Source organism: Ascaphus truei, chromosome 1 (assembly GCF_040206685.1).
Source record: "Ascaphus truei isolate aAscTru1 chromosome 1, aAscTru1.hap1, whole genome shotgun sequence".
NCBI lineage: Eukaryota > Metazoa > Chordata > Amphibia > Anura > Ascaphidae > Ascaphus > Ascaphus truei.
In genome coordinates this window covers 145,757,904-145,784,019 of record NC_134483.1, presented here as the reverse complement: position 1 = coordinate 145,784,019, position 26,116 = coordinate 145,757,904, and the positions used below count along the sequence as shown (strand labels likewise).

The 26,116-nt window shown below is 40.5% G+C and overlaps 1 protein-coding gene across 1 annotated transcript in view; it reads right to left on the bottom strand.

Moving 5' to 3' along the window:
* TEK (TEK receptor tyrosine kinase) overlaps positions 1-26,116 on the bottom strand; it is a 93,405-nt gene that overhangs the window by 4,296 nt on the left and 62,993 nt on the right. Inside the window, exons 11-21 of the mRNA XM_075595590.1 lie at positions 25,951-26,091; positions 25,055-25,342; positions 22,815-23,111; positions 22,079-22,236; positions 14,067-14,277; positions 9,114-9,224; positions 6,089-6,279; positions 5,239-5,352; positions 3,825-3,895; positions 2,034-2,074; positions 1,156-1,252 (exon numbers count right to left, since the gene is read on the bottom strand). Coding sequence (XP_075451705.1) covers positions 1,156-1,252; positions 2,034-2,074; positions 3,825-3,895; positions 5,239-5,352; positions 6,089-6,279; positions 9,114-9,224; positions 14,067-14,277; positions 22,079-22,236; positions 22,815-23,111; positions 25,055-25,342; positions 25,951-26,091 — 1,720 coding nt within the window. The remainder of the gene's footprint in view (positions 1-1,155; positions 1,253-2,033; positions 2,075-3,824; positions 3,896-5,238; positions 5,353-6,088; positions 6,280-9,113; positions 9,225-14,066; positions 14,278-22,078; positions 22,237-22,814; positions 23,112-25,054; positions 25,343-25,950; positions 26,092-26,116) is intronic.

Below are 26,116 nucleotides of genomic sequence, written 5' to 3'. Positions count from 1 at the left end.
TGCTGATATTGCTATTTTACCACACGTATGAAACACCTTGTGTGATACAACCAACACTCTCGCACTGCCGCGTAGCAGGTTCCTCTCTAATGTGCTATGGTGCTATGATGTTAAATAAGATGTACATCATGGTCAACTCAGTAGCTCATTCTACAGATATTTTATTATCAGTGCTTTATCAATTATAATGATAATTCAACAGAAACAGAAAAAAAACAATACGTACAAAAATTCCATAGTTGCAAATAAAAGTGTAAGTTTTGTTTTTACACTTTTGAAGTGACAAAGCAGCAGCGGCTGCCACACGCATTCACAGAAACTACCACAGCACAGAAGCGCCCGCCGCACTCATGTGCAGAAGCGTCCGTTACCATACGCATGCGCATCAGCCGCCGGTGCCGCACGCATGAGCAGTTGCAACCCCGCCACACTGGGGAGACGGAGACACCACACAGACACCACACACACACATAGCACACACAAACACAAACAGAGACACGAATTCACAGTTACTATAAATATAGAAGTGCAAAAAGCTAAAACGGGGTGTGTGCTGAGCACGCGCGTTCTAAGTCAAACTTCTTTGCGGGTTGTCACTGAAATTGTGTTTTGATTTGTAATTAAAAACATCATCATCACAAATACATTTTCTGTGACAAAACAGTGACAAAAGACAAAGACGTTTCGCTTAAAATGCGCATGCTCGACACCCCCCCCCCCCTTTTTTTATTCTTAGTTCTTCAATTCAATAAAACGGTGGAACAGCAGCAGCAGCAGCACTTGAGTAAAGCAGTTCGTATTCTATCTTAATATGGAAGTCAATGGGAGTCATTTCTCAAATGTGGTCAATTATTGGTACTGGGTTTATCACAGATAAAATATTCCCAATGGGATGTGGTGCGTTATTAAAATTTGTTTGTTAAGCATATTGTATTTGCATATATGCCATAATCATGGTCTGCAATCACATCGCTACGTTTATTACAGTACTGTATATTACAAAAACTGAAGAGGTTATTATACCAATTAACATCTTCAGTTTGGTGTCTACTCTGATCTGACTTTCTGTTAAAGACGATTTGGGAAACCCATTTGCGGCCACTCTTATAGTGAAGGGGCTAAGTATAAATATATAGATTAGCATCACTTGCTTACACCTCATCATCGCAGTTGAGAGGCTTCTCAAGCCTGTACCCTTGTGGCAGCTTTTCATAGAGTTCTGCACATGTCATTCCACAATATGGAGTCCCACCTGAACAGATAGAAGAGTTTGATTATTTTTTTTACTGGTGCAGAAATAAGCAGGACAACAATTATAATGATCTTATTATCTTATCCTAATGGGAAGCTTGTGTAAATGTAATTGCAGGACCCCAGCAAAACACTTTCATAACTATGGTTCCAAGCAAACGTAATAGGGCCCCATCTGTATCTCCCTTCATGTCTCTCCAAAAATCAGAGTACTGACAAGATATTAAGGGGCTAGCAGCCTTCTGGAGATAAGATCACATAGAAAAATCACAGGTTAAGCAAAGAAGTGAAGGAATATGAAATTGAATGAATGGGCAAATTGATCTGATAGATGATGTAACTTGGTTTACATGTCTTAAAAGACAGAAGAAAATTCATTTATTAGCAAATCTTTTCAAGACTTTACAGTACATCAACGAAAAGCTATTGCAGAATTGCTTTTAGAATAACTGAGGGTATTAAAGCACTTATTTAGTTCCCTCAGATGATCTATGTGTAATACTGCATTTTGCAATCATGCTATTGCTGAGGCCATTTCTGTTATATCATTATACATTATGCTAAACAGTTACCTCCACACCTCCACAAAGAGTATTGATTGTACCTGTGCACGCATACAAGGCTCAGTGCCACAAATTGCTATTAGTCCTATCTAGTGAGGTTTTCCCCATATGAATTCAGCCATTCTGCTGATACTGAATAATCTCCCATTGCAACATGCAACAATGACTTTATGTTTTAGCTTTAGTTTTACTGGACTTGTATGAAATAAGGATACTCACCTAAGCTGACAATTTCCCATAATAAAACGCCAAATGACCATCTACAAAAATAATATGGCAAAGAGAAATGATCACTTCATGTAAATTTATTTTAAAAAAACTTACATCATTGGTTAATTACTGGTGCCTAAAAAAATGTTACTATTATTATCATGAAAATATTTTGGCATTTTATATGCTGCTTTAAAGCTGCAATTCAAGCAATATCCTACATTTTTTTTTTTTTTTTAATAAATCAGTTCTGTATTATGTAAAAATACTTGAAGCATTTAAAAAAATAAACAATTTTAAATAAATGTTTAATGTATTCTAATGTAACAGGCATTTTTGTTCCTATAGAAACCATATACTAAGTTACATCCCCTTCCCCTTCTGAAACAGCATCACCTTTTTGAGCCTTGCCCTCTGTAGCAGTGAACCAATTGAATCTAGTGCCTGCCTGGTCTTATGAGCTTCCTCACAGGATTTTGGCTGTCAGTGCAGAAAAAGATTACCCAGGATGCATTTAGTGAACCCCTAGCCGAATTTCAGCGATCAACTACAGGAGAACAGCTCGATCAGCAACTTGGCTAATCACTTGTCAGTGTGTAGCTTGTATTGATGCACATATTGAATGAGAAAAAAAAACGCTTGAACTGCAGCTTTAAAGTCTGGGCAATTATATTTCCTCTGCAACCTTTTTATGCACGCACACAACGTACAAGTTTTACCCTGTTTTTTAGATCCTAGGAACGCCAATCTGATACATTTATAATATAATACAGAACCATAGCTCTTGTAACCCAACTATTGATCACATATGGGGGTCATGTAACAATGCTACAGGATGTTTGAAATCCTAAATTAAAATGCATAACCTTTGTTTCATAAGCAGGTAAGCATCCAATTTGAAAAGTTTATGTTAATAAACTGATACAGCTGTTAAAAAGGAACGGCAAGTCCTTTATACACACTTATTATATATATATAAAAAAAAGACAAAATATGCAGATTTTGGCATTTAATCATCACATGTTTTTCTTCTTTTCTAAAAATCCCCCCTATGCCATATATTTATATAGACTGGATTTACATTGAGTGTTTTTGAGCTATTGTAAGAATCAGTCGAATCCAGGTAGGTTAAGTGTACATAATTCACGAAACAATATGTCAAAGTATTTATTAATCTGCGTAGAGTAGAAATGGAAATTTAGAATATAGTTTAATCTGCGTAGAGTAGAAATGGAAATTTAGTATATAGTTTAATCTGCGTAGAGTAGAAATGGAAATTGAATATATAGTTTAATCTGCGTAGAGTAGAAATGGAAATTTAGTATATAGTATGCAGGTAAATAACTGTGTGTTATACTCTAGTTTTCACTATTGCAATAAGATCCTAATTGGTCAATGATTGACAACAAGGAGTAAAACTGGAATCATGTTTAACCAATAGTAAACTGGATTTAAATGTGTATGTTTTAATATTGTAACCTTTCTGTTGAGTTGGTAGTATAGTGTTACAACAGTCACTCTTAATCATTTTCAAACAAGGAAAGGAGAACAATATTTGTATTGTTATCTTCATTTTATATACTTGGGACAGAGTACATAGCGCTACAAAGGAAAAAGAAAGAAGAGTGAACATCTTCATGGAAGTTGTTTCTCTTTTTCATTTCAAGTTGTTAAAAAGAGAATAATCCCTGGTGTTTCTCACTGGAAAAAAGCTGCTTTTCTTATCGTGTAACTCCTGTGTTTGTAAAGTCTGTATCAACTCAGACTGTCTTCAAGTATGTATTAAAAAAAGGAACTTACACATCACTGTTTGACGTATAAACACTGTAATTCAAAGATTCAATTGCCATCCATCGAACTGGAAGCCTTCCCTGTAAATACCAGTAAAGTCAACGTCAGATACACTATGCCAATGCTTTTTTAAACATTCAATTTTTTGCTCATTTTGTTTCAGAGTTACCATGCACACATGGGAGGGCAATCACAGAGCAACAAGCCTTAACTCCCTCGCCTGGAAAATACAGGGATCCAGGATTTCATAGAAAGACCTACATTTAAAAAAATAGCTAAATCCCCCTGATTTCAGGAAACTCAGTGCTGTTTCCTCTAAAACAGGGGAGCGTGGGATATTTCTAGGGGGACACGGCGGTTGCAGAGGCCCGTGCTCTTCCCCGAGGCATTTAAATTATTTATTTATTTATAAAATGTTTTACCAGGAATTAATACATTGAGAGTTCCCTCTCGTTTTCAAGTATGTCCTTGGCATAGAGTTAAGATGACAAATAATACATTGTTACAAATGGTTACGAATGCCGGGGGACCGCACGAGACGTCTGTAACCTCAACTTACCGGGATTCAACCAGCTTCTGGTCACGTCGCCATGACAACGCCATGGGGTCATGTGACATGATGCGTCGTCATGGCAACGCGCGTCAAATGATACTGCGGGGTCAAGTGATGTGACCCGCGGCATCATTTGACGCCAGGTCACTGGAGATGGGGTCGGGACCGCTTGGGCCGGCACACAGGGGGGGCGCAGCAAAAAAAAAAACTTTGCGAATCCCTGCTCTAAAAGATGCTTCTCAGTTAATTCCAGACAGATGTAAGTTATTAACTTTACTCTGCAGATCTCATGCCATTGTCATGTCTGGCTGAAGCGAGTAGAGAAGATCCTTGTGATATTCTCTTCACAAAGGGAAAAACTCAGCTCCATGACGTCTCTAAGGAGAGAATGAAGCACCTAGGTCTGACCACTGGGCACCCATACCTTCTCCTCTATTGTGAAACAGAGAACTAAAATACAGATGGGAAATGGCTTCTTGTAGTTGATATCCATACTTTACTGATACTGGGTTGGATCTCTCTTTTCAGGCATCACAGTGGGTTAGTGCATGGTGTTCTCATCATGTCATGCAATGTTAAACTCTGAGAGTTTAAACAGACATTACAAAAGTTATGGTGGGTAAAAAAAAGTGACAAGAACCCTCCACCGTACAGTGTACAGTAAATAAAAATAACATTTGTTGTGCATTTGCATTTCTCAGACAGGTTGAAACCCTGTCTTTCCCCGATATCGCTTAGCAAACAGCGCTTCCACTGCAGCCAGGGATTCTGGGTAATAACATGCAAATGAACACAGTGTGATCTTAAACGAACTCAAAGTTACTTAGCAGATTCCTTTTGGCTATAAATATCCAGGCATTGGATTCTCACCATTGTTTTTTTCACATAAAGTTCTTGTCCTCTTGATAAACCAAAGTCTGCAATTTTTGCGACATAGTTTTCACCAACCAAAATATTTCTTGCTGCTAAATCCCTATGTATGAACTAAAAGAAGACAGAGGGAAATTAAAATAAGGTAAATAAAAGTATATACAATGACATAAAATTGAAAGGCTATGTAACATTACATTGTAAAATATAATCTAAATATATTTAAATTATTTTGATCCTGAAGTTAACATCTCGTTAACTCATTAACGGACTTCTGAGGATCTCATAAAGATCTCTTAAAGATCATGTAGTTCTTTTAATCACTGTCTAAGGCCTCGTTCAGGATGCCAGCTGCAGGAGTTGGAGGGAGGGCGGGAGGGCAGCAGTGCGGCAGTTTGCTGGGCGATCTGTGTTTATCCCCCAGCAGACTTTTCAGCGTTGGGGAGGGGGCGGGGTTACACACAGCAGGGTAAGTATCCAAGTTGCAGTCATGAAATCATTCTGAAGAATGATTTCATTGTCTGCCTGGGTCCCTGTGACGCTGCTGCAGCTCCAAAAAACGACATTTTCGTTTATTGAAACTGTAGTCAGCTTCAACTCCTGGCTTCGGAGACAGGGCGGTTGCTACCCTGACAACCAGTATTCAAATTGAATACTTTGTTTCTCACGGCAGCACGCACGGCAGCACGCCCTCCCTCCGAAGCCAGCACGCTGAACGAGGCCTAAAGGTTTAAGGGCTGGGAGTATGGATCCCCTTGAGATTTCTGAAGAAAGTGAAGGGGGGATAGAGAAAATGAATAACTCTCTCCAAGTTACTTTCTCAACTATCTAAATGGTGTTAAATACCAACCTGCTTTTGGCTCAAGTAATCCATGCCTCTGGCCACATCTGCTGCAAAATGCAGGAGCTGCTGTGATGACAAGGTGGAAGCCGTGCTGTTGGCTATGGCAAACGCTGGGTCAGTCTCCAGTACTCTGCTCTTCCGTAGGAAGTCTAGCAAGTTACCATGAGGCGCAAATTCAATAGCCAAATACAAGTAACCTAAATACAAGAAAGGAAGAACTATTGGTTTGGTAAATAATTTTTTTAAATGTAAACATCAGTAGCTCCTCAAACGTGTTCCTCCACATTATAAAAGTTATGTACAGTCAAACAGACATCCTGCAAATTATAGGTAGTGTGTACATTTTAAAAACTGTTCCTCTGAATCTAAAAGAGGTTAGAGAAATGGTTGACTATCTACAATTTTATATTTTAAAAGTTGTTCTGTCCATGCTATAAGTTGTTAATTACATTATAACGTTGTTCTGCAAACTAAAGTTTGCTTCTCATATATTATGTTATTCTGCCCATTGTAAAAGTTCAAAGCCACTCTTAAAGGGTCAAAAGTTGTCCTACACAGTGTAAAATTTTTCTACACATTTTAAATGTTGTTTTTGAATGGCGGTTAATATGGGATCACGGTGCTGTCGTCTGTATCAGAGATTAGTGAATTTCCCCTTAAAATTCCTTTTTAAATGTTCTAAAAATTCCTCTGGATAATAAATATTATCTGGTTTTAGCTACAGGATGTTGAGGTGTGCATACCCTTATGCCCTTAACCATGCCTAACCATGTTTCATACACAACATACAGTATAAGAACACATTGACATAAATAATAAGAATACATTCATAAATACATACATAAATATGGGTTGTCACGGGAGACCAGGCCATTTACACCTTTTTACCAGGATCATGCATCGAGCAAAATGAGTTAATGAAATAAATTGTAAATGTATTCACAGGAAAAGGCAAACACACAATGTTACACAAACTACAGCAAAAAGACACACTTACTTGGGAATTGGGGTTGAAAAACTATACTTTCCTAGGTGTAGGGGCTAAACAATCCAAAGCTTACTCTAAAAAGTCTTGGAACTGAAATCAACCTGCCGTTCCAAACACCACAGCTCCCCTCTCTCTCTCCGAAGGGCTGGAATTCACTTGGTGCTTAGAATCTTAGAAAACTTTGAGAGACCTTGGAGAACACTGGAAAACACTCTATCTAATGGGCTCAAGGGGTTATAATACCTCTGACTTTCATTAAAAAAAATACTGTAGCCCAATCCAAAGCGTGAGAAATGTCTCCGCCGCCAATCAGAGACAAGCTGGTAGACACAACAGGGTTACCTGGAAATCTGAATGAACCAAGGGGCATGTGCAATTTGGCACCTCTGGCCCTGGTTCCCTCAATGCCACTTGCGGTTGACAGGCTCCTGCCAGTCTGGTGGGATCAATGGAAATGCAAAGGGCGTCCATTTATCCCAGGACGTGGATACTTGTCTTTCTCACCTGTCCAAATGGTCTTGACACCTCAGATGCATCCTCTGTGGCTTTCATCTCCACCGTATGAGTAGACACAGTGGCACCCAAGTTGGTAGCCCACTGACTCACTCAGTACACTGGCTCTGAAAGTCCCAGCTCATTTCTGTACACAAACAGATATGTTTTAAAACACACTGTTCCGTAAAATATAGACTTTAAAAATATCCTGAATCTTTTGGTTATGGGAAATAGAATAAGCAGCTGCACGTTATTTCTTACTAGCCATATTCCCCACACTCTATACAATAAACTTAGGACTGGACATTTAAAAGTATCCTCACAACCTTGTAGATGATAGGAGCACCCCCAGAACCCTTATACTGATTCTGGGTGACCTGGGCATTTACTGGGTATCCCCATTAACCTAGGGACCCCTTGACTGTTTCAGGGACACCTCCCATTCCTATGCCCCATTTACCTTTCTGGGCTGTGCTGAAACAGGGACCCCTAGTGGTGAATCGCGCAAGTGTTTTCAAGGGGAGATATTACCGAGACAATGCGTCTACATGCACCCAGGCATCCGACCTGATTCCTGGGTACATTTTTAGGGGAACCAGCAACTCTGACAATACTTTCTCCGCAAGCCCCTCCCTCCCCCCCGAAACTCATACCAGAGCAATCCCTGCTTTCTGGCATCCTATGAAAGGTAAAAACACAAAAATTCTTTATTGTCGCATAATTACAGATAACGCTTTTACAACAGTTGGGTCCAAGAGCTGACACTCCTGAACCCCAAAAAATGTATCAGAGGTAACCAAATGGACTTAACCTTTATTAGTGAGCCTGGCTACCTCTTCACCGTCAGATGGGCAACTATACATATTTTGCCCTGTGTTTCCATTTCAAAATAAAGCTACCAGTAGTGATGTTTTTTCCTCTGCAGAGGTATAATGCTCAGGTTTGAACCCTTGATTGGACGCACCTGTAGAAGGGTTGACTTTTTTACCCCGAGACGTTGTGCTTCCACGCGTCTCTTACGTATTGAATAAATGGTCTGAATATACGTTGGAACTTTGAGTTCTTCTTTCCCATCTATATATCCCTTGATCAGACTCCAAAAATCATTTTATATTTGTACAGAACCAAGAAAATACTGTGGGTTGTTTTTAAAGAATTCTACAAAACAATGTATAAAAGCTGCAGTGTCTAGAAATAGGTTGCCATGTCATTACCCAGTCATGGTTTGTTAACCAACTCATGAATGCTTAATTCCTGTGAGTTTATTGTAAAGATATTAACTACAGAAACTTAAGAAATAATAGCAATTTTCAGTTTATAAACATTAAAAGTTAACTAACTTTTCACCTTTCACCTCAGATACAAAATATCTGAGACTACTTAATATTTCCATCTGGCTTCCAATGGGCACAATTGTCTAAGTATTTTAAAAGTGGCAGCCAGAATGTAACTTTCCATGCCTTTGCAATGTGTTTTTAAAACTACTTTATGTTTAACACATACAAGGAAAAAATGTAGAATGGGCAGCTATAAACCACACTATCTTACCACGATGTTCACAGGCTCCAAGAAGGTTGATGATGTTGGAATGACTTCCAAGTTTACAAAGGACTTCCAGTTCTCCTGCAAAATCTCTGTGATCATCTTTAGATGCGTATTCTAATCAGAAAATAAAGAGTTTAAAACAATTACATACACACTACAAACAGTATTTACAATCTGCCATTAACTTGGAATCAAAAGGAAGCACATCTGACTTTGTGGAAATCATTCAAGCATGAAAACCACATTAAACGTACAATTTAACTTAACGTTCCAGATATGTCTTTAATCCTATTGCATACTTCATTGTACAATTATACAGTTGTCTTTCAATATGGTAAACATATTTTATTTGATCTAGATTTTTTTGTGGTGGGATTAATAAAAATGGAATTATTCCCCTAAACTATTCAGTCCTCATCATTACAATTTTGTAATAGTATGGTTCCTTAACACATGCTGTGTGTGCTGCATAGTACATTATATTTATTGTTGTGCTTGTGACAGTTAAGTTTTGGCCATATATTTGCAGGGCTATTAATCATATCCTATATTATGACCAACAATTAAACATGGTAGAGGTGTTACATGACTAGTTTATTTAACTTTATTGCAACACTAATTCAACTTTAAGTCCAACTGGAGGAGTAGAAATATCAAGGAGAGAAACATTTTCTCTTATATCATACAGTATTGTTTATTAACAATCTCGCTATTTGGGGAACCTTAGCTGTTCATGGAAGCTCTTACCATGGAGATATACATTGTCTTTAAATGGCTTTCACTGGGATGAGATAGAAAAATTAACCTAGAGAGAACTGGAAAGTTTTCTGGTAACTCTAGCAAATATACAACCAAATCGATGACCTATGCCGCTCAACCTAATACAGTTAGTTGATTAAAATGAAAGGGTTAAATTAAGGGTGAAGTAAGAATTATTAGCAATAATAGCTGGAGATCTTTGATACATGGCCATAATAAGCGATTGAGACAGGCAATTTGTATTCACTGCTGTGTATGTGGATAGGAAGTGTAGCCCTTGTTCCCCCATACCTGGGGAGGAACTACCAATGCTGCTATTACCTGTCTGGCAGCAGGAGAAAAAAGTAGTAGCCTACACCACTGGGAGCCTGGGGTGATTGTGATTTGTCTCGGTGCAGTGCCTCCACCTGCAACTGCAAGGGATCCCGACGTGGTGGGATAAGCCCCTTAGAGGAACAATTCCAATAACGCACACACTCAGGTATATAATCACAACCTTTACTGAGCATGCAACAAGCAGTAAGTACCCTGTACCACACAGTAGAATAGGCCCAACCCAATACCACCCCTGAGTGTCCCCAAAGTACCTAGGGTGCTTGGCACCAATACCCCGATGTCCGTTACCCCCAATGTCAGGGGCCACCCAGAAGTGTAGGAGATAGCGCTATCCTTTGAAGTGTTGGTGCACTTAGTTGAGTACCTGCCCGGGGCTCCAGCACCCGGGTAATTGTCGATGAACAAAGGGATCCGTATGATCCAACGTTGTCGTCGTCCGCAATGGCATCCACCTCCACATGGGGTGAATGCCGGCATGGATAATATCCCCTGAGTCTCTTGCAACGGAGGTGATCTGGTCCCAGACCACAGTCCGTGCTCACCGCGTGGTTTCTTCACGGTGTCCCTGACACTAGACAGTAAAATGGGGAAGTGTCCCTATCTAAGGGAGCCTTCCCTGAAGTAACCACAAGCTATGATGAGCCGGGGCCTAGCTGGGGCCTAAGGGAGATATACTAGGCCTAGTCTCAGAGCTACTGGCTCTGGGGCACTACCTGACTGATCCAGCTCCCTCTCCCGACTGGCGTGGTCCCCTGAGCACGCCAAATGTATCTCTTGCAAGCCCGAGAACCCAGCAGCCCTATTGGCTCTTACTGTGCATGTGGTAGGCAGCCCCTGAGGCTGCTGAGTCTTGTAGTTCCACTGCGGACCTTGGGTGTAATGTCCGCCGCTTGTTTGCCTCCTGCGCATGCGTGACGTGTACCAAGATGGCCACTGCGCTAGTTAAATCCATTGTGCATGCGCAGAACGTACTGCACATGCACGGCTCCTTACAAGATGGCGGCGCCCCCTCCGGAACACAGGCGACTCGCTCGCCCACTCCCTGCACCGCAGAGGACAACAGCCGTCCCCCTCACGAAGACCGGAAGTGAGGGGGTCCTGGCTACCGAAGGTAAAGAAGATTTCATAATACTAGAAGAACGTCTCAAAAATCTATTTACCAAATGAGAAAAAGACACAAAGAAGCACAATTCATATAGTTATGTAGCTATGCATAACAATGTCTACAATCATCTCTCCTGCTGGCAGTAAAACCTGGTAAGTTACAGGAATGCCAGCAGTAATCATGGAGGTTTGCCCTCACACCCTGGTGAGGTGCCCTATGTATGGATGGGAGTGGCTACATGCTCTGAGTCCCGAGTTAGTGACATCAGAGATGTGCCTGCTTCCTGAGGTATATAAGGCACTGCACTGCCTAAAGTTTTTGTGGTTGCTGCGGGTTGATGTTACAAGGTGAAACAGCAAGATCAAAGGTGCCCACTAGTGCAGTAACTAGTGGCACCATTCTATATCCAGCCAGAGAAGGCCAATTGTGTCCAGGGACCTGGCACAGGGGTGATCTCCCTGCGAGGGAGAGGGGATCCCACTCCATTGGGAGGGTGTACCTTTTAAAGGGGATCACGGAACAATGTGCGGCTGAGACCATGACTGTGAGGGGCAGCTGGCCCTTATCACCACGCACAATAAAAATGGCTTGTTCAACGAGAACCCCATGGTGTGAGTCTGCAATTACTCTCCGGGGGCCCTCACCACCAAGAATTAGTTCCTCATCAGGACCATCTACCTGCATACGCATAGATCCTGATGAGGTGGAGGCGCTGCACGTGATGTAAGTAGGACTCGCACCCACTACCTCAGATACCTGTCTGGCTTGACATCCCCGAATACCATCATGCGGGAGACTCAGGAGTCCTGTTGCCTACAGGTGCACCACCTGACACAGACATATAATGGGGCTGGATAGACCACAGGGGCCAATGTGAGATTGGGTGGGTCAGACCAGATGGAACAAGCGTTACAGTTATATTTGCATTTATTTGTCAAGCACAATGTACTCCTGCAATGTTTCACCCACACTTGTGTGCTTGACAATGCACTGTTTATAATGTAGGAAAATGAAGCAAATAGTGGTTTTAAACTGCTAATAATATGGGTGACAATTGCAAAATTATGCAACATTCAAAAGATGCTGCAACCAGTAATCTTTGTGACTTTTTCAAAAAGATAATTTTCTAATAATCTATGTTATTGGGTCATTCTCAAAAGTATTGAAGCTGTTAATGCTTATGTGGCCAGGTCCCCCCTCTGGGTTCCCCCTCACCTCACTGCGGCTGCGGGGGAAGGGGCAGGCTGCGGCCAGTTGCGGAGGCGCTTCGGTACGCTGCGGGAGGTGGTGGGGCTGTCGGGTGCCGCCGGAGCTCTGGGGCAGTCCCGGGATACAGGCGGTGGCCATCTCGCTTTTCGCGCATGGACGATAGGAGGCTCACGCATGCGCAATGGCCCAATAGTTGCGGAGGCCATGTTGGTACACCTCGCGCATGCGCAGAGCATCAGGACAGTGGCGGCAATTAGAGGAAAGCTCAGCAGGGGATCTACATGCACCAGAAGCCACTATGGCTGCGGATCACATGCCGGACAACAGACAATAGGGCTGCCAGAATCCCCTGCACCAGGATAGATACATTTGGCATGCTTGAAGAGCCATGCCATTCGGAAGAGGGACAAAGAACACAGAGGTAGTGTCCAGAGAGCTGTGCTTCCCTGGATTAGGCCTAGCTTGCCCCCCTTTGGCCCAAGGTAGGCCCTGAGACCCAAACAGATTGTGGCTGCTTCAGGGACCGGCCCCCATTAGATAGGGACACTGCTCCAATTAGAGCCTATAGTGTCAGGGACACAGTGACACCGTGCAGTACTTGCGGCCTGTGGTCTGGGACCAGACCACCACCACACGCTAAGAGACTCTCTTCACGGTGGGACCCTCCAACCGGAGTCCACCCCACATAGAGGCAGACACCATCGCTGACGGCGACGACGTGGGACCAGACGGGCCCCTCTCATCTGCTGGTGGTACCAGGTGCCGGAGCACCCGGCAGGTATCAACATCTTCAAGTGCACTAATTATAACACAAACTTCCTGTGGGTAGTGCTACCGCACACTTTGGGGTGGGTTGTGGCTCCTGTGGACACCAAGGCAACGCAGTACGTTGGGGGAAAACCTCACCAGGGTGTTGACAAGGTGGTTGGGAACTGTGTGGTTACGGTCGTGCGAGGCCTACCTGATATATGTTATTCCGTTATAGTATTATATGCATTCAGTAAACCTGTTATCCTATACAAGTGTGTGTTTTTATTGTACTGGGTCCTGTGCAAGGGGTATCCAGTAGTTCTAAGATCCTTTACAGGTGGAGGCGCTGTCACCGGAATGAATCAGGTACACCCCACATTCCCTGCAGCAGAGGATCAGGAGCCTATCAGGTAAAGCGCACAACACGTAGTCAACCTAGAAACGGGGGAAAAGGGGCTACACTTAATATAAACGATTCAGTTTAATGGCAAGTATAAAGTAGCATGCTTACAGCTACTCTTCCCTAATGAAAGACCTCCCAGAAACACAAGCATCTTTCCCAAACTGTAAATGTTAGAACAAACTGAGGTGCAATAAATTACAACTTCTCCATGGCAGAAGATGAGGTGCTGAGAGAATGGCTTTTGTGTTTCTTGAAATAGTCTTGACATATTTACATACACAACAGACAATGACATTATTTATTAGTTGGGGTTTTTTTTAAACCATGGCAAAGCCGACACATTTTGCAGCAGTTACATTTAAAATATATTGTAAATAAAAAGCAAAAACTGTACCTTTCATCCTTTTGATGGCTGCATCCATCCGTAACCCATCTTTTTTTATACGGGCCTTAAGAACCTGCCCAAAGTTCCCCTCTCCAATCACATCTTGAAACTTAATGTCATTCCACTCTAAGACAGGATATATCACATGGTCCGGGCTGTTTTTAGCTTTCCTGAGGTGCTGGAGAGTACCTGAATTAAACTGAACTACTGGCTCTTCCCTCTGCAAAGATAAGATCTTGGGTGAGACTGCTTTTTAAAGTGTTGGCAGCGACTGGCAGGGTTACACACAGACGCATGCTTGCATAAAACACTTCAACCTTCATTTCCAAAGCTGCTTTCCTTAGTGGTTCCCCAGTTACACTGCACAAATAATAGCAGCTGCTTCACACTAGCTTACAAGGACAGGTTTCCTTTTACAAATAGATGAGGCTTAATACACCTTCTTAACCAACCATCATAAGAACGTTTCTGCTGTGGCATGCAGCTGGGTGACAATTTTGAAATATAGTTCCCAATTATTTGTAGACCCAACCATCTACAGTGCATCGGTCAGTTAGGAGAGTTAAATCAATGTTAACGTTTTCTCTTACAGATTTTAACGTTGGTGTCAGATACCATAGAGATTTAGAGCTTGCAATAAAATGCTTGGTACCTGTGGGACAGTGAAGAATGTGACTTTCCAATGGCCACAAGAACCTTGCTTTGAGATTCAAATCTGGATATTATTCCTATAAGATTTGAGCGCCCACACCCCACCCACCCAAAAAAAAGGGCTGTGCACTTCAAGCCAGATCCAACATGCGGGGGGAAAGTTTCAGGTGAGGAGAATCCTGCTTGTGCAGCCAACACAACATAGACAAACAAATTCTTCAAAATGTTGCCCTTTAAGCCACAATATAAATTAGAGATGAGCCACACTGGGTGTGTGAACACTAGAGCGTTACATTGCAACACCAAATACAAAAACAGAATCCTTAACATTTTTAGAACCACAACCGTCAAATCCTTTAGAACCAGAACACCAGGCCAAGTGCCCATCTTCCGCTGTTCCTTGCCCTATATTTTGAAAACAATTTTTATTTTGCTAATTGTTTTTTTTATTATTGTATATTTAATTTAAGCTTTTTTCCCCCATGCTTTATTATGCCATTTTAACATTTGCCTGCTTACTCTTGACAAAGTTGAGACATTAGGGGGTCTGGCATAACAACATAACAGCATTTAGGATGAAGCCATTTTGTGTGAATATTTCAATCCGCCATCTTGTCTTGTCTCTGTGAGTCTTAATTTCTTAATTTCTGTGTTTCATTTCTGTATAAACAAATGTGTGAAGCAGAAAATGGAATGTTATCGCTCTTAGCTGAATTTATTGACCCTTCGTCATCCAATCAGCTTCAAATTGAAAGTGTAAACAGGCTAAAGGTTATGAGAACCCATGAGATAAACTTAGATTCTCGCAGTGAAACTAGTTCTCACACAAATGCCAGGTGGTAGGATAGGCACATCCCATTCAACCCCAGAATGGTTTCTAGCTGACAGGCAGTTATACAATATTATTATGTATTACAAAATGACATCAGCTTAAGTATTGTTAGGTATTACAAAATGAGGTAAAGTTTAGTGACGTGCAAGCCCCCCATAAAGGGGTGGAGGTTTAGGATTTAGGGTATAAAAATATGGCATACCATGTTTATTGTTTAGAGAGCTTTTGTTTTGAAGCTGTCTCCGTTGTGCACTTGACTTGAATAAATTCACGTGTTATTCTGTTTCAAAATAACCTCAGACTGTGTTTTTTATTTACGCTTTTTCTCAGATGGCGCCCGAATAGGGACTCAATATCATCGGAATCGAGCACCCGGATGAATCACTCCTCCATCACTCAAACCTGAGCGCTCATATGAATCAAGGTAAGGCTACCTGCATTTTTTAGACAAACAGCCTGATTAAATTGTTTTGAGTGGTGCGTGGAGCTGATTTTTGAACGGTATCTTATCTGATGTGACGAGTAAGAATCCCTAGCAGTTTCACGTGAATTTATTATTCTCTGTTCCTGTATTCATTTTAAAGTGTAAGAGTTGTCAAGAGTTGTTAGGGGCTAAGGTAAGAGTCCCGTTAAAAGTTTTGGTGTTTTGGTGATGAAGGTGAGTGTTTGTGTGCTTAAAGGGATTGTTTTCAGACCGTCCTGGGTTGTGATAAATATTTTTGTTGTCTGAGCAGGACGGGTCTCTGATTGTACATTTGCTCTGGTTTGTCATTTACATACCAAGTGAGTTATTCATGGAGATCTGGTTAGAAAGTATTATCTGTATCCATGTTATAAAAGTATAAGGTTTATCAGGACTGGGTTGGACCCGCTGAAGTGATTCAAGTTTTTCTTTGGTATAGTTATGGTGAGAAAATGTGATTGGGGAACAGTCTTGTGACAGGTCCTTATCTGCATATTTACACTATTCAGAACAATAACATGCCAAAAGAGTTGTACGTAATCAGCTTGCGCTGATTATTGTAACGCTAAATTGTACAGGTCAATTAACAGTTGATTGCTGTAGCCGAAGTATTGTACAGGTCAATTAAATTTGATTTCTGTAACCGAAGAAGTATTGTACAGGTCAATTAAATTTGATTTCTGTAACAGGGAATAATGGGAAACCAAAAATTCTCAAAGGATTGTGTGTCTGCAGACGAAAATAATAAAGAATGAATACAGAGAACGAAAAGAGGCAATATAAATATATTTTGTTGGCCAGAGAATGGCACTGTTTGTACTATTATCAACTAATTGCGCAGATGTTTAAATGAAAGAGGGGTCTTTTTCTGTGGATTTGATAAGCTCAGGGAGCACCGTCTCGTGTGTTTTTGAATCCCACAGGGAAACATACCTTACGTTAATATGGGTCAAAAGAATTATGTTGAGGGACAGAAGGGTCCTGCTGCATTAATTTGTACCATTGCCAGGACAGAAAGTGTTTGGAAGGGACAGAAAGTGTTATAAGTGTAAAAAGGTAGGACATGTTGCCAGTAATTGCAGAGCAGCCCTAAGAGAAAGAGTAGAAGAGAAAGAATGGAATTTAAAAGGTTTGTTCGTACTGGCCACACGAATGGGTCTTTTAAACCAGAAAATATTCTTTTTCCTTCTGTTCTAATAGCAACTAGAAAGAGAATCAGAATAACAGCAGCACAGACCGTGCCAAAAACCCCCCTTTTTCTCCAAAGGAATGTGCAAAAGATACGAAAAGTTAACTCAAAACTCAAAAGCTCCGGAGCATAAAAAAAAAAATTATTAGTTTTAAAAGCAGGTTATTTATATGAGAAGCTGATTCGCTGTGTAGGAGAGAAGTTTGTGTCTATGTTCTTTGTGTGTCTGTATTGTGGTTTCTGTATTGTGTGTAAACCAGTAAAAACATGTCAATTGCATTTCTATAGGATTAGGATATGTTGGAGAGATTTTAAGCTCGCACGTATTGTTTAAATTATATAGGGTGTGTTCATAAGTTGATCTAACCTCAGTTTAGTTAATTGTCCAATTTTTGTTTTTGAGAGGCCATATTTTAATTTTTGAAAGGTCATATTTTTATTTTTGAGAGGCCATATTTTTATTTTTGAGAGGCCATACATTTTTTCGGTTTTATTGCTGTTGAGAGAGCTCCATTTTTAACTTTGAGCTGAAGTTTCAATCCAGTAATTAATATTTAGAAGACGGAGAAACTGTTTTGTTATCTGACTCTCAAGGTCTTTTTTTTTTGCAAAACGCCCGGGCTGGCAAATTGCCCAAGATAAACAAGCTCTGAACTTTTTCTCTGAGTGTCTTTAAAAAATAACGCTGTTTGTGTGTTCGGCACTGTACAAAGAAATTATATTACAAGAAATTTAGTGTTAAGTCCTATACAAAAGCATTTGACTATTATCTGAATATGTGATATATTTTATAACTTTTAACCATTTATTTTTTCCATAGGTGTTCTATTTTATTATAAGCAGTAGTTATTGTTAAAATATTTGTAGAATGTTTTGCCAAAGTGGTGCATTGGGAGTCACCTCTCATTTTTGGATATGTTCTAGGTATAGAGTTAAAGGACAGGTGATACCTAGTTGCAAATAAAGTTACATAAGTGAGCAGGGTATATATTATATGCAAGGCATTTCATATTTTTAGCAGAATAGTTACAATGGAGTGTTTGGGGTGGAGGCCTGACTGGAATTGGCTAGGGGCATTTGTCTTAGTATAGTAATTATTTAATTGGGAGTGAACACATTTTTGTCCATGACTTTGGATAGTAGTGTAGTGTATGAATTTATGTATAGCGTCAAAAATGTACTCAGCACTTCACAAAGAATACAGTAGAGGGAATTATAATAGAATAATACGTGCAGCAAAATCAGACAATAGGAAAGGAAATCCCTGCCCTTAAGAGTTTACAATCTAAGGTTTAAGGGAAATTTACAGAGATAGCAGGTGAGGGAATAAGTGCTGTAGATGGCAGGGCTTGGCCACAATGGGTCTGGTAGGAGTGACTGTGTGTGATAAGAGCCATGAGTGCAGGCTATTGGGATGTTTAATTTGTGTGGCAAATTTTAAGGTTAGTTAGTATTTTATGAAAAGGTTAATACCATTTGCATCGGAGGAGATGACAGTGAGGCATGAATGAGAGCAAGTGTGTATTGGGAGAAGAGATATTGGTCTGTAGTTTGAGACAGTGTTTTTGTCCCCACTTTTGAAGATTGGGACAGCTCTGGTAGTTTTCCAGGTCTTAGGGATATGGCCTGTAGAAAGGATAGAGTTGATTATGGAAGCAATTGGTTTGATAATGGCTGAGGCCCAAAGTCTTAGGAACTTAGATTGTAGTACAGTCAAGTCCACATTAGCGGCTTAGTTTTAAATATGAGGAGCATTAATAGGAGATACCTCTGTCTATATGCAGATGTTAAGACAGTAGTAAACACATTGATACAAGAATTTGTTCTTACGTATAAATTATCTCCCTATGAGACACTTATGGGATGACTTATGACTATCAGTAGTTCAAAGGAACAAATTAAGGACCATCTATTGGTAATAAAACAATTAACAAGTATTGTATGCCACTAATACATTTTTTGAGTCTCTCTAGGCAAAGTTGAAAGTGCACCTATGCGAGACGGAGTTAAAGGTCAAGTAGTTCCTAAACAAGCATGCTCCTCATCCCAGATGAAAGGGCCCATACTAACCACCAATACAGTAATTAAAGTGGCAGAGTTCTTTCCCTGGACCCAAAGTACAGTAAAGCTCATTCCAGCTCCACCAAAGACCAAAGTCATCTAAAGCACAGCCACATCAAGTTAACGTTTTGACGAGACATAAATTTTGACCGTTAACCAACGAGGAAAATAAGATACCAGGCAGAGGCCTGATCTTATCAGGAACATTTCATTTTTTCAAAGACTCAAAACATTCTATTTTTTCAGAGACTCAATATTCCTGATTCTTATCAGAACATTTCATTTTTCAGAGACTCAATATTTTTATTCTTTTATAGTGTGTATAAGTTAGATTTTTAAGATGTATGGACCATTGGGTCTGCGAAGGTATAACCCACAGAGAGATGACAGGATTGTCATGATGATGCTCTGCGGAGCTTTGTCAACAATACTCATATGTCTGTGTTCCTTATACATCGCAGATATCTATCACCATGGTCAAGGTAACACTACACAAAGCATCTCACCCACAAACATCACAAAGTCCACTGGTACATCCAGAAACAAATGAGACTTGCATTTAACCCCTTGGGAAAGAGATAATACATTTATGGACACATGCAGAACAATATACCAGAAATCTGGTATTAACGAATCTTGCTGGGTATGTGGATATGTGCCTCATAATCAGGAGTCACCTTGGATTGGCATTCCTTATACCCAGGAAGAATTAACTCCTGCAGCAAATGACACACCAAGATTACCAGATATGTTGACTGGACAATTCTCCAAAGAATTTAACAGGGTACCGTTATTGAATAATATTCCAGTGGGAGGTTGTCATATAAGCAGTACAACTGGAAATGTTTCCATAGGTAAAGTCCTCCCTCCCACAAATGACACTTGTTTTGAACTAGACATATATGTAAACAAAGCCCGAAGATCAATTTCCTATTTGTACAAATGCATAGATAACAGTACACTGAATCAGACACAGTATAGAGCAAAACAAATAGCAGCAACAAAATACATAGCTGCAAACGCATCTTTATCAGTAGATGCAATTATTTAGGGAAAGTGGTCCCTGCATTTACATTCACCAAAGAATTACCTGCAGGGCGTCTCAGAAACAAGAGAAAAACACCAAACACTGCAGGACTGAAAAGTAGTTTATGTAGAGAACAATTTTGGGCTAGTTTATTTCCAAATGTAGGAGGTGGGTTACTATATGACAGGCTTAATACATTAACAGATGTGTTAGATGATGTCCTCAATCACACCACTACAGCCATAGCATCACTAAACCAAGAACAGGTTCAGATCAGGCTTATGGCCTTACAAAACAGAATGGCTTTAGATTAAATTTTAGCATCAAAAGGAGGTGTATGTGCCCTAATTAAAGAACAATGTTGTGTTTTCATCCAAGATCAGAGTGGCAAGGTACAACATGAGTTAGATAAGATAGAAGAAATTCAAGAAATACTTAGGAAGGAAGGTGACACAGACTGGGACCCTTTGGGGCTGGCTGGATTGGTAGGATCACTAGGAGCGAAATTTTTGAATGCAGTAATGTGTGTGATTGTGATACTCGTTGTCATCTATGTTTGTGTTACGTTTGTCAAAGGCATGATCCACAAATATGCAACCCCCTCTGCAGACATAATGCCATTGTTTGCAGAACCAATCTACAGCAGTCCCTTGAAGAAAGAAGATGCCAAGTACAATGTTCTAACTCTGGAAAAGAATTTGGCTGCAACGCCATACGAGACTATGACTACATTTAGCAGGCACCCTCGTGCACTGTCCTATACCCTCAAGCAGCACTATGAGATGATGGAGCACCCTCGTGCCTCCGAACGTGTTTATGGACTAAAATCATACCAATAATTCTCAAAAACAATGTTTTAAAGAATCAGAGGAGGGACTGGCAAAGTTGAGACATTAGGGGGTCTGGCATAACAACATAACAGCATTTAGGATGAAGCCATTTTGTGTGAATATTTCAATCCGCCATCTTGTCTTGTCTCTGTGAGTCTTAATTTCTTAATTTCTGTGTTTCATTTCTGTATAAACAAATGTGTGAAGCAGAAAATGGAATGTTATCGCTCTTAGCTGAATTTATTGACCCTTCGTCATCCAATCAGCTTCAAATTGAAAGTGTAAACAGGCTAAAGGTTATGAGAACCCATGAGATAAACTTAGATTCTCGCAGTGAAACTAGTTCTCACACAAATGCCAGGTGGTAGGATAGGCACATCCCATTCAACCCCAGAATGGTTTCTAGCTGACAGGCAGTTATACAATATTATTATGTATTACAAAATGACATCAGCTTAAGTATTGTTAGGTATTACAAAATGAGGTAAAGTTTAGTGACGTGCAAGCCCCCCATAAAGGGGTGGAGGTTTAGGATTTAGGGTATAAAAATATGGCATACCATGTTTATTGTTTAGAGAGCTTTTGTTTTGAAGCTGTCTCCGTTGTGCACTTGACTTGAATAAATTCACGTGTTATTCTGTTTCAAAATAACCTCAGACTGTGTTTTTTATTTACGCTTTTTCTCACTCTGATTGTTTTCCCACAATTTGGTAAAAACCCAAAACCAAACAAATCGAGTTTTTGGCTAAACTAGAATCAAAACAAAAACACCAACAAACAAAAAAATGTTTACAGCTAAAACCAAAACACTAATCAAAGTGCCCCCTCTTAATATAAAACCTTCACTAACACCAGGTTGGAATTCAGAGCACTGACTTCACTGGAGCTACAGCATGTACACCATCTCACAATAATGTGCTCATTCACTGGCCCTGAACAACATTTCAATCCGAGAATGAAGCACCTACCACTCCATTTTGGAAAGCCTGCGCCATTCTCCGCTGAAAGTTGGCTCGTTTCAGCTGCAGCATGATGAGAAATGCAAGCAGTATTGTCAGGCAGGTCATTCCAGCTGAGCCTAAGATAGCAATGAGTAGCATGTTGCCATCTTTTGTGTCATGTGGCCCTGAGAAAGAGGCAACAAAAGGCAATTAAACATTAAAACAGTTATTTTGGAAAAAGAACGCAATTAAAACTCATGACCGACCTTTCAAAGCATTTAATTGTGACCCATATTAACTAAAGCCTTCAGGCTTATTCAATTGAATGGGTTATAAGGTCCCTAATGATTTAGAACAGTCGAGTAAATCTGGGTTAGGTTTTACAATACACTAGTGGGCTCTATGTTTCAAAGGCAAAATGTAAGCGCAAAGTTGTTATTTGCATATTAGCCCAGGCCTATGTATTAAGAAATGTGTGGCTTGTACTTGTCTTGATGGTTTTCTGCATTGCTTTATCGGACACCTTACACATGGCACAGAATTCTAGTGCAGCATGTGCTAAATTCAACAAGAGTAGAAACACTCTTAATAAATATGTCACACTTCAGACATAAACAAATGCAAATTGTTTTTATGCATATGCGTCAGCGCAGACCACTTTCTTGATACCTACAACAGACAGCAGACAGCACCGTCACTACCGGTTTCATGGCCAAATGGTCACAAGTACAGTATGAGTAAAAAATATTGTCCAGTCACTGACCTCGGATTTCTTGAAGAGTCTTCAGTTCTCGTAAGGGATTTGGAAAACTTTGCCCAACATTGTTCTCTGCACATATCTCAACCAAGTATTGAGTGTTGGCTTCAAGCCCCTTCAACAGGTACTGAACAATGTTAATATTTCGGATTTTTATGTCATGGTTATACTCTGTGTTGTCGTAGATTTTGTAACGGATAATAATAGATGAGATTGAATGACCTTCCTCAACCGACCAGGAGATATTGGCTGATGAATCAGTGATGTTAAATATATGGATGTTTGCAGGAGCTGGTGGGATTTCTGTAAACATAAAGGCATAATGTAATATAGGATATCTGCAAAACAATACTGAAATATACATCTATAATATGATATTGCCATTTTTCTCTTATTTATGTGTGTCTTCTTTAAACAGACTTAAATGTTTTTAATCTATGACATTTGCATCAGCTGCATCAAACTCGATACAAAGTTAATGAAGTTTGATTCAGTTGCAAATTATGCCCTTCTTCCTTACCATATTGATTACTGCAAAATCCTTCACTTGATCTCCCTGCCTCACACCTCTGTCCCTTACAATTAATTTAAAATGCTGCTGCTTGAATCATCTCCTGCTCTTCTATACTCATATCTGCTTCAGACCGCATTACAGCTCTCTGCTTGGTTTCCTACAAATCTCTGTATAACCTATAAAACTTTCTTTCCTTTAAGGCTCATTTGCACCTCCATGTTATGTAACTTTTATACAGATATACAGTAGCAAGACTTATTTTTCTTGTGTCAGCAGAAAAAAAATGCAGAAAACTGCGGCCCCAAGGACAGCAAGGTCCCAGACGGGTAAATGCTTCGGGGGTCCATGCTTTTAAATGGGACCTAAACAGCATTAATACTTTGCTTGATGCGCCATCTGCTGGGGAGAGAAACCGATACGGACCTTTTAGGTGAGCTGCACAGTCGTCTCTGTCCCCATCTGCAGAGTCTCTCCGCAGAACTCACAGTCTCCCTATCTGTAGCTTCTTCCCGGAACGCTAAAGGTAAGATGCAGGTCTGTATCTCCTTGCCAAGCCCCTGGATGATCTAGATCCCTTATATGGGTCTTTATATCATGAGGAGCAGCTATATGGCCATATTTGGTCATCTACATCATCAAGGGGGTTGGACAGTGTTACTTGTCCTGTTCAGTGCCTTGATGTAGATGACCAAATATGGCCATATAGCCTGCCCCTCATGATGTAGAGACCTATATGATTGGCAAGGAGATACAGCCCTGCATCTTACCTTCAGCGCTGTGGGAGATGCTGCAGACAGAGATATGGAGAAATGGCTGCAGTTGGGGACACAGATGCCTGTGCAGCCCATCTAAAAGGTCAGTACTGGTATTCTTCCCCCAGCAGATGGCCCATTAAGAATTAATGCTGTGGCATCCCATTCAGGAGCATGTAACCCCACAGAGTTAATCCTCCTTGGCAGCTCACTGTTCTCGAGAACTGTAGCCACAATGCAGCCGCATGGGAACAGACAAAATCACGGCCCGAGAACTGTAAGTCAATCTACATCTGTATCTCGTTACACCCATACTCGCCTTTTACGCTCGTCCCAGGGATGTCTAATCTTTGCACCTTGCACCTCTACTGCCCTCTCGTGTCTTAAACTTTTCCCACTCCTCTCGCCCTACCTACAGAACACTCTTCCACTCAGTATTCGTCAAGCACTTTCTCTTTACATTTTTGTAGCCCAGCTAAAAACTCACCTCTTAAAAGAAGCATTTCATTAAATTATTGATGCTTACACTACTGACTCCAGATGCACTTGACCTCCTTAATTTGCACTTTTAATAATTGAACTTTAACTCTTACTATTTCTGTACGTGTTCCCGAGCACCATTTGGATTGTAAGCTCTTTGGGGCACGGTCTCCCTTTGCCCTTGTTGTTTTTTACTTGAAGCTCTTATCCCTATTTTTTGCACTTTGTTTTTGCTGGTGCTGTATAAATAATATGAATTTACATACATACAGATGAAATACATTATTCATAAGAACTAATGCTGCTCTAGAGGCTTCAGTGTTCCCAAAGCCACCTTACAAAAAGGTTCAACAGGGGAAATCTCCTGCTATGGCTTCTCCTTTGTTTAAAATAAAGTGGCCGCTGTGTTGTGTGAGACACGGCTGCATGTACTGTAGTTGTGGCACAAAGTTGTGCTACATCTGTAAGTAATACATGGTGGGATTAATGAATGTTCTTACTGTCACTATATGTCCAAGAAAAAAGCATGTCACTCCATTCTCCATGTGACTTGGTGTTCACACGGATCCTACATTGGTACATCTGTCTTGGTTCCAGGCCCTGTAAAACAGTTCCAGCCTGATCTCCTTTGACTGCTATATACTGAAGTACATCACTACTGTTCACTTTGCTGTATTCCACTTCATACATACGATCTTCTTCCGAACTCTTATATTCTGGCAGCCATGTCAAGTTTAGTGATGCCTCATTCTTAGGGAACAAAGTGAAACCCTTGGGTGGTGGGAGACCTGAAAGTAATGCAGGGAATATTACATCTCTCTTTACAGTACACTTACTTTATCTTTAACTGTTCACGCAATTTCTTCATACATAATGTATAACCCTGTTCACCTAATGTAACCATGTATTTGTAACCATCTATCTGTTATCATAACAAGGACATACTTGAAAACGGGAGGTAACTCTCAATGTATTACTTCCTGGTAAAACATGCTATAAATAAATAAATAAAATATCAGAGCCAGCATGGTAGAAAGACAGTATTGAGCTAGGCCACTGACGGGAATCCTAACTTTAACAAAGTAACAAACCAACCCGTTTGGTTACAATTTAGTATCTGAATTGAAAATGAATAATAATAACAATTATTAAAATCATAACACACATTGCTTACTAGTTCTTATAGCCACAAGAACAAAGTAATGATTCTCTCCCTCTGCCCCTCTTTTCACCTATGGGACAAAAAGGGGTAGCAGGCTGAATACAAAGGGGCTATTTGCAGTTTATAGGCTTCCTGTTAATTGCAGCTGCATTGGAGATAAAGACTAAGCTCTTGGTCACCTCTAGTTTGCAGAGCACTCAATGGGAGGCTTCTCTGTGTAAACAAAGCTCTTACCAAGTGCATCTGTGGTGATAAAAGCTTCGGGGCCAGGGTGCCCAGTCCCCCCTTCTCCTTTACGTCTCAACTGAACACAAATCTGATATTCGGTTCTTGGCTCCAAACCCTCAAGCTTCACCATTTTTTCATATACTGGAACTGAAAATGGAAGGCTTAATTAGGG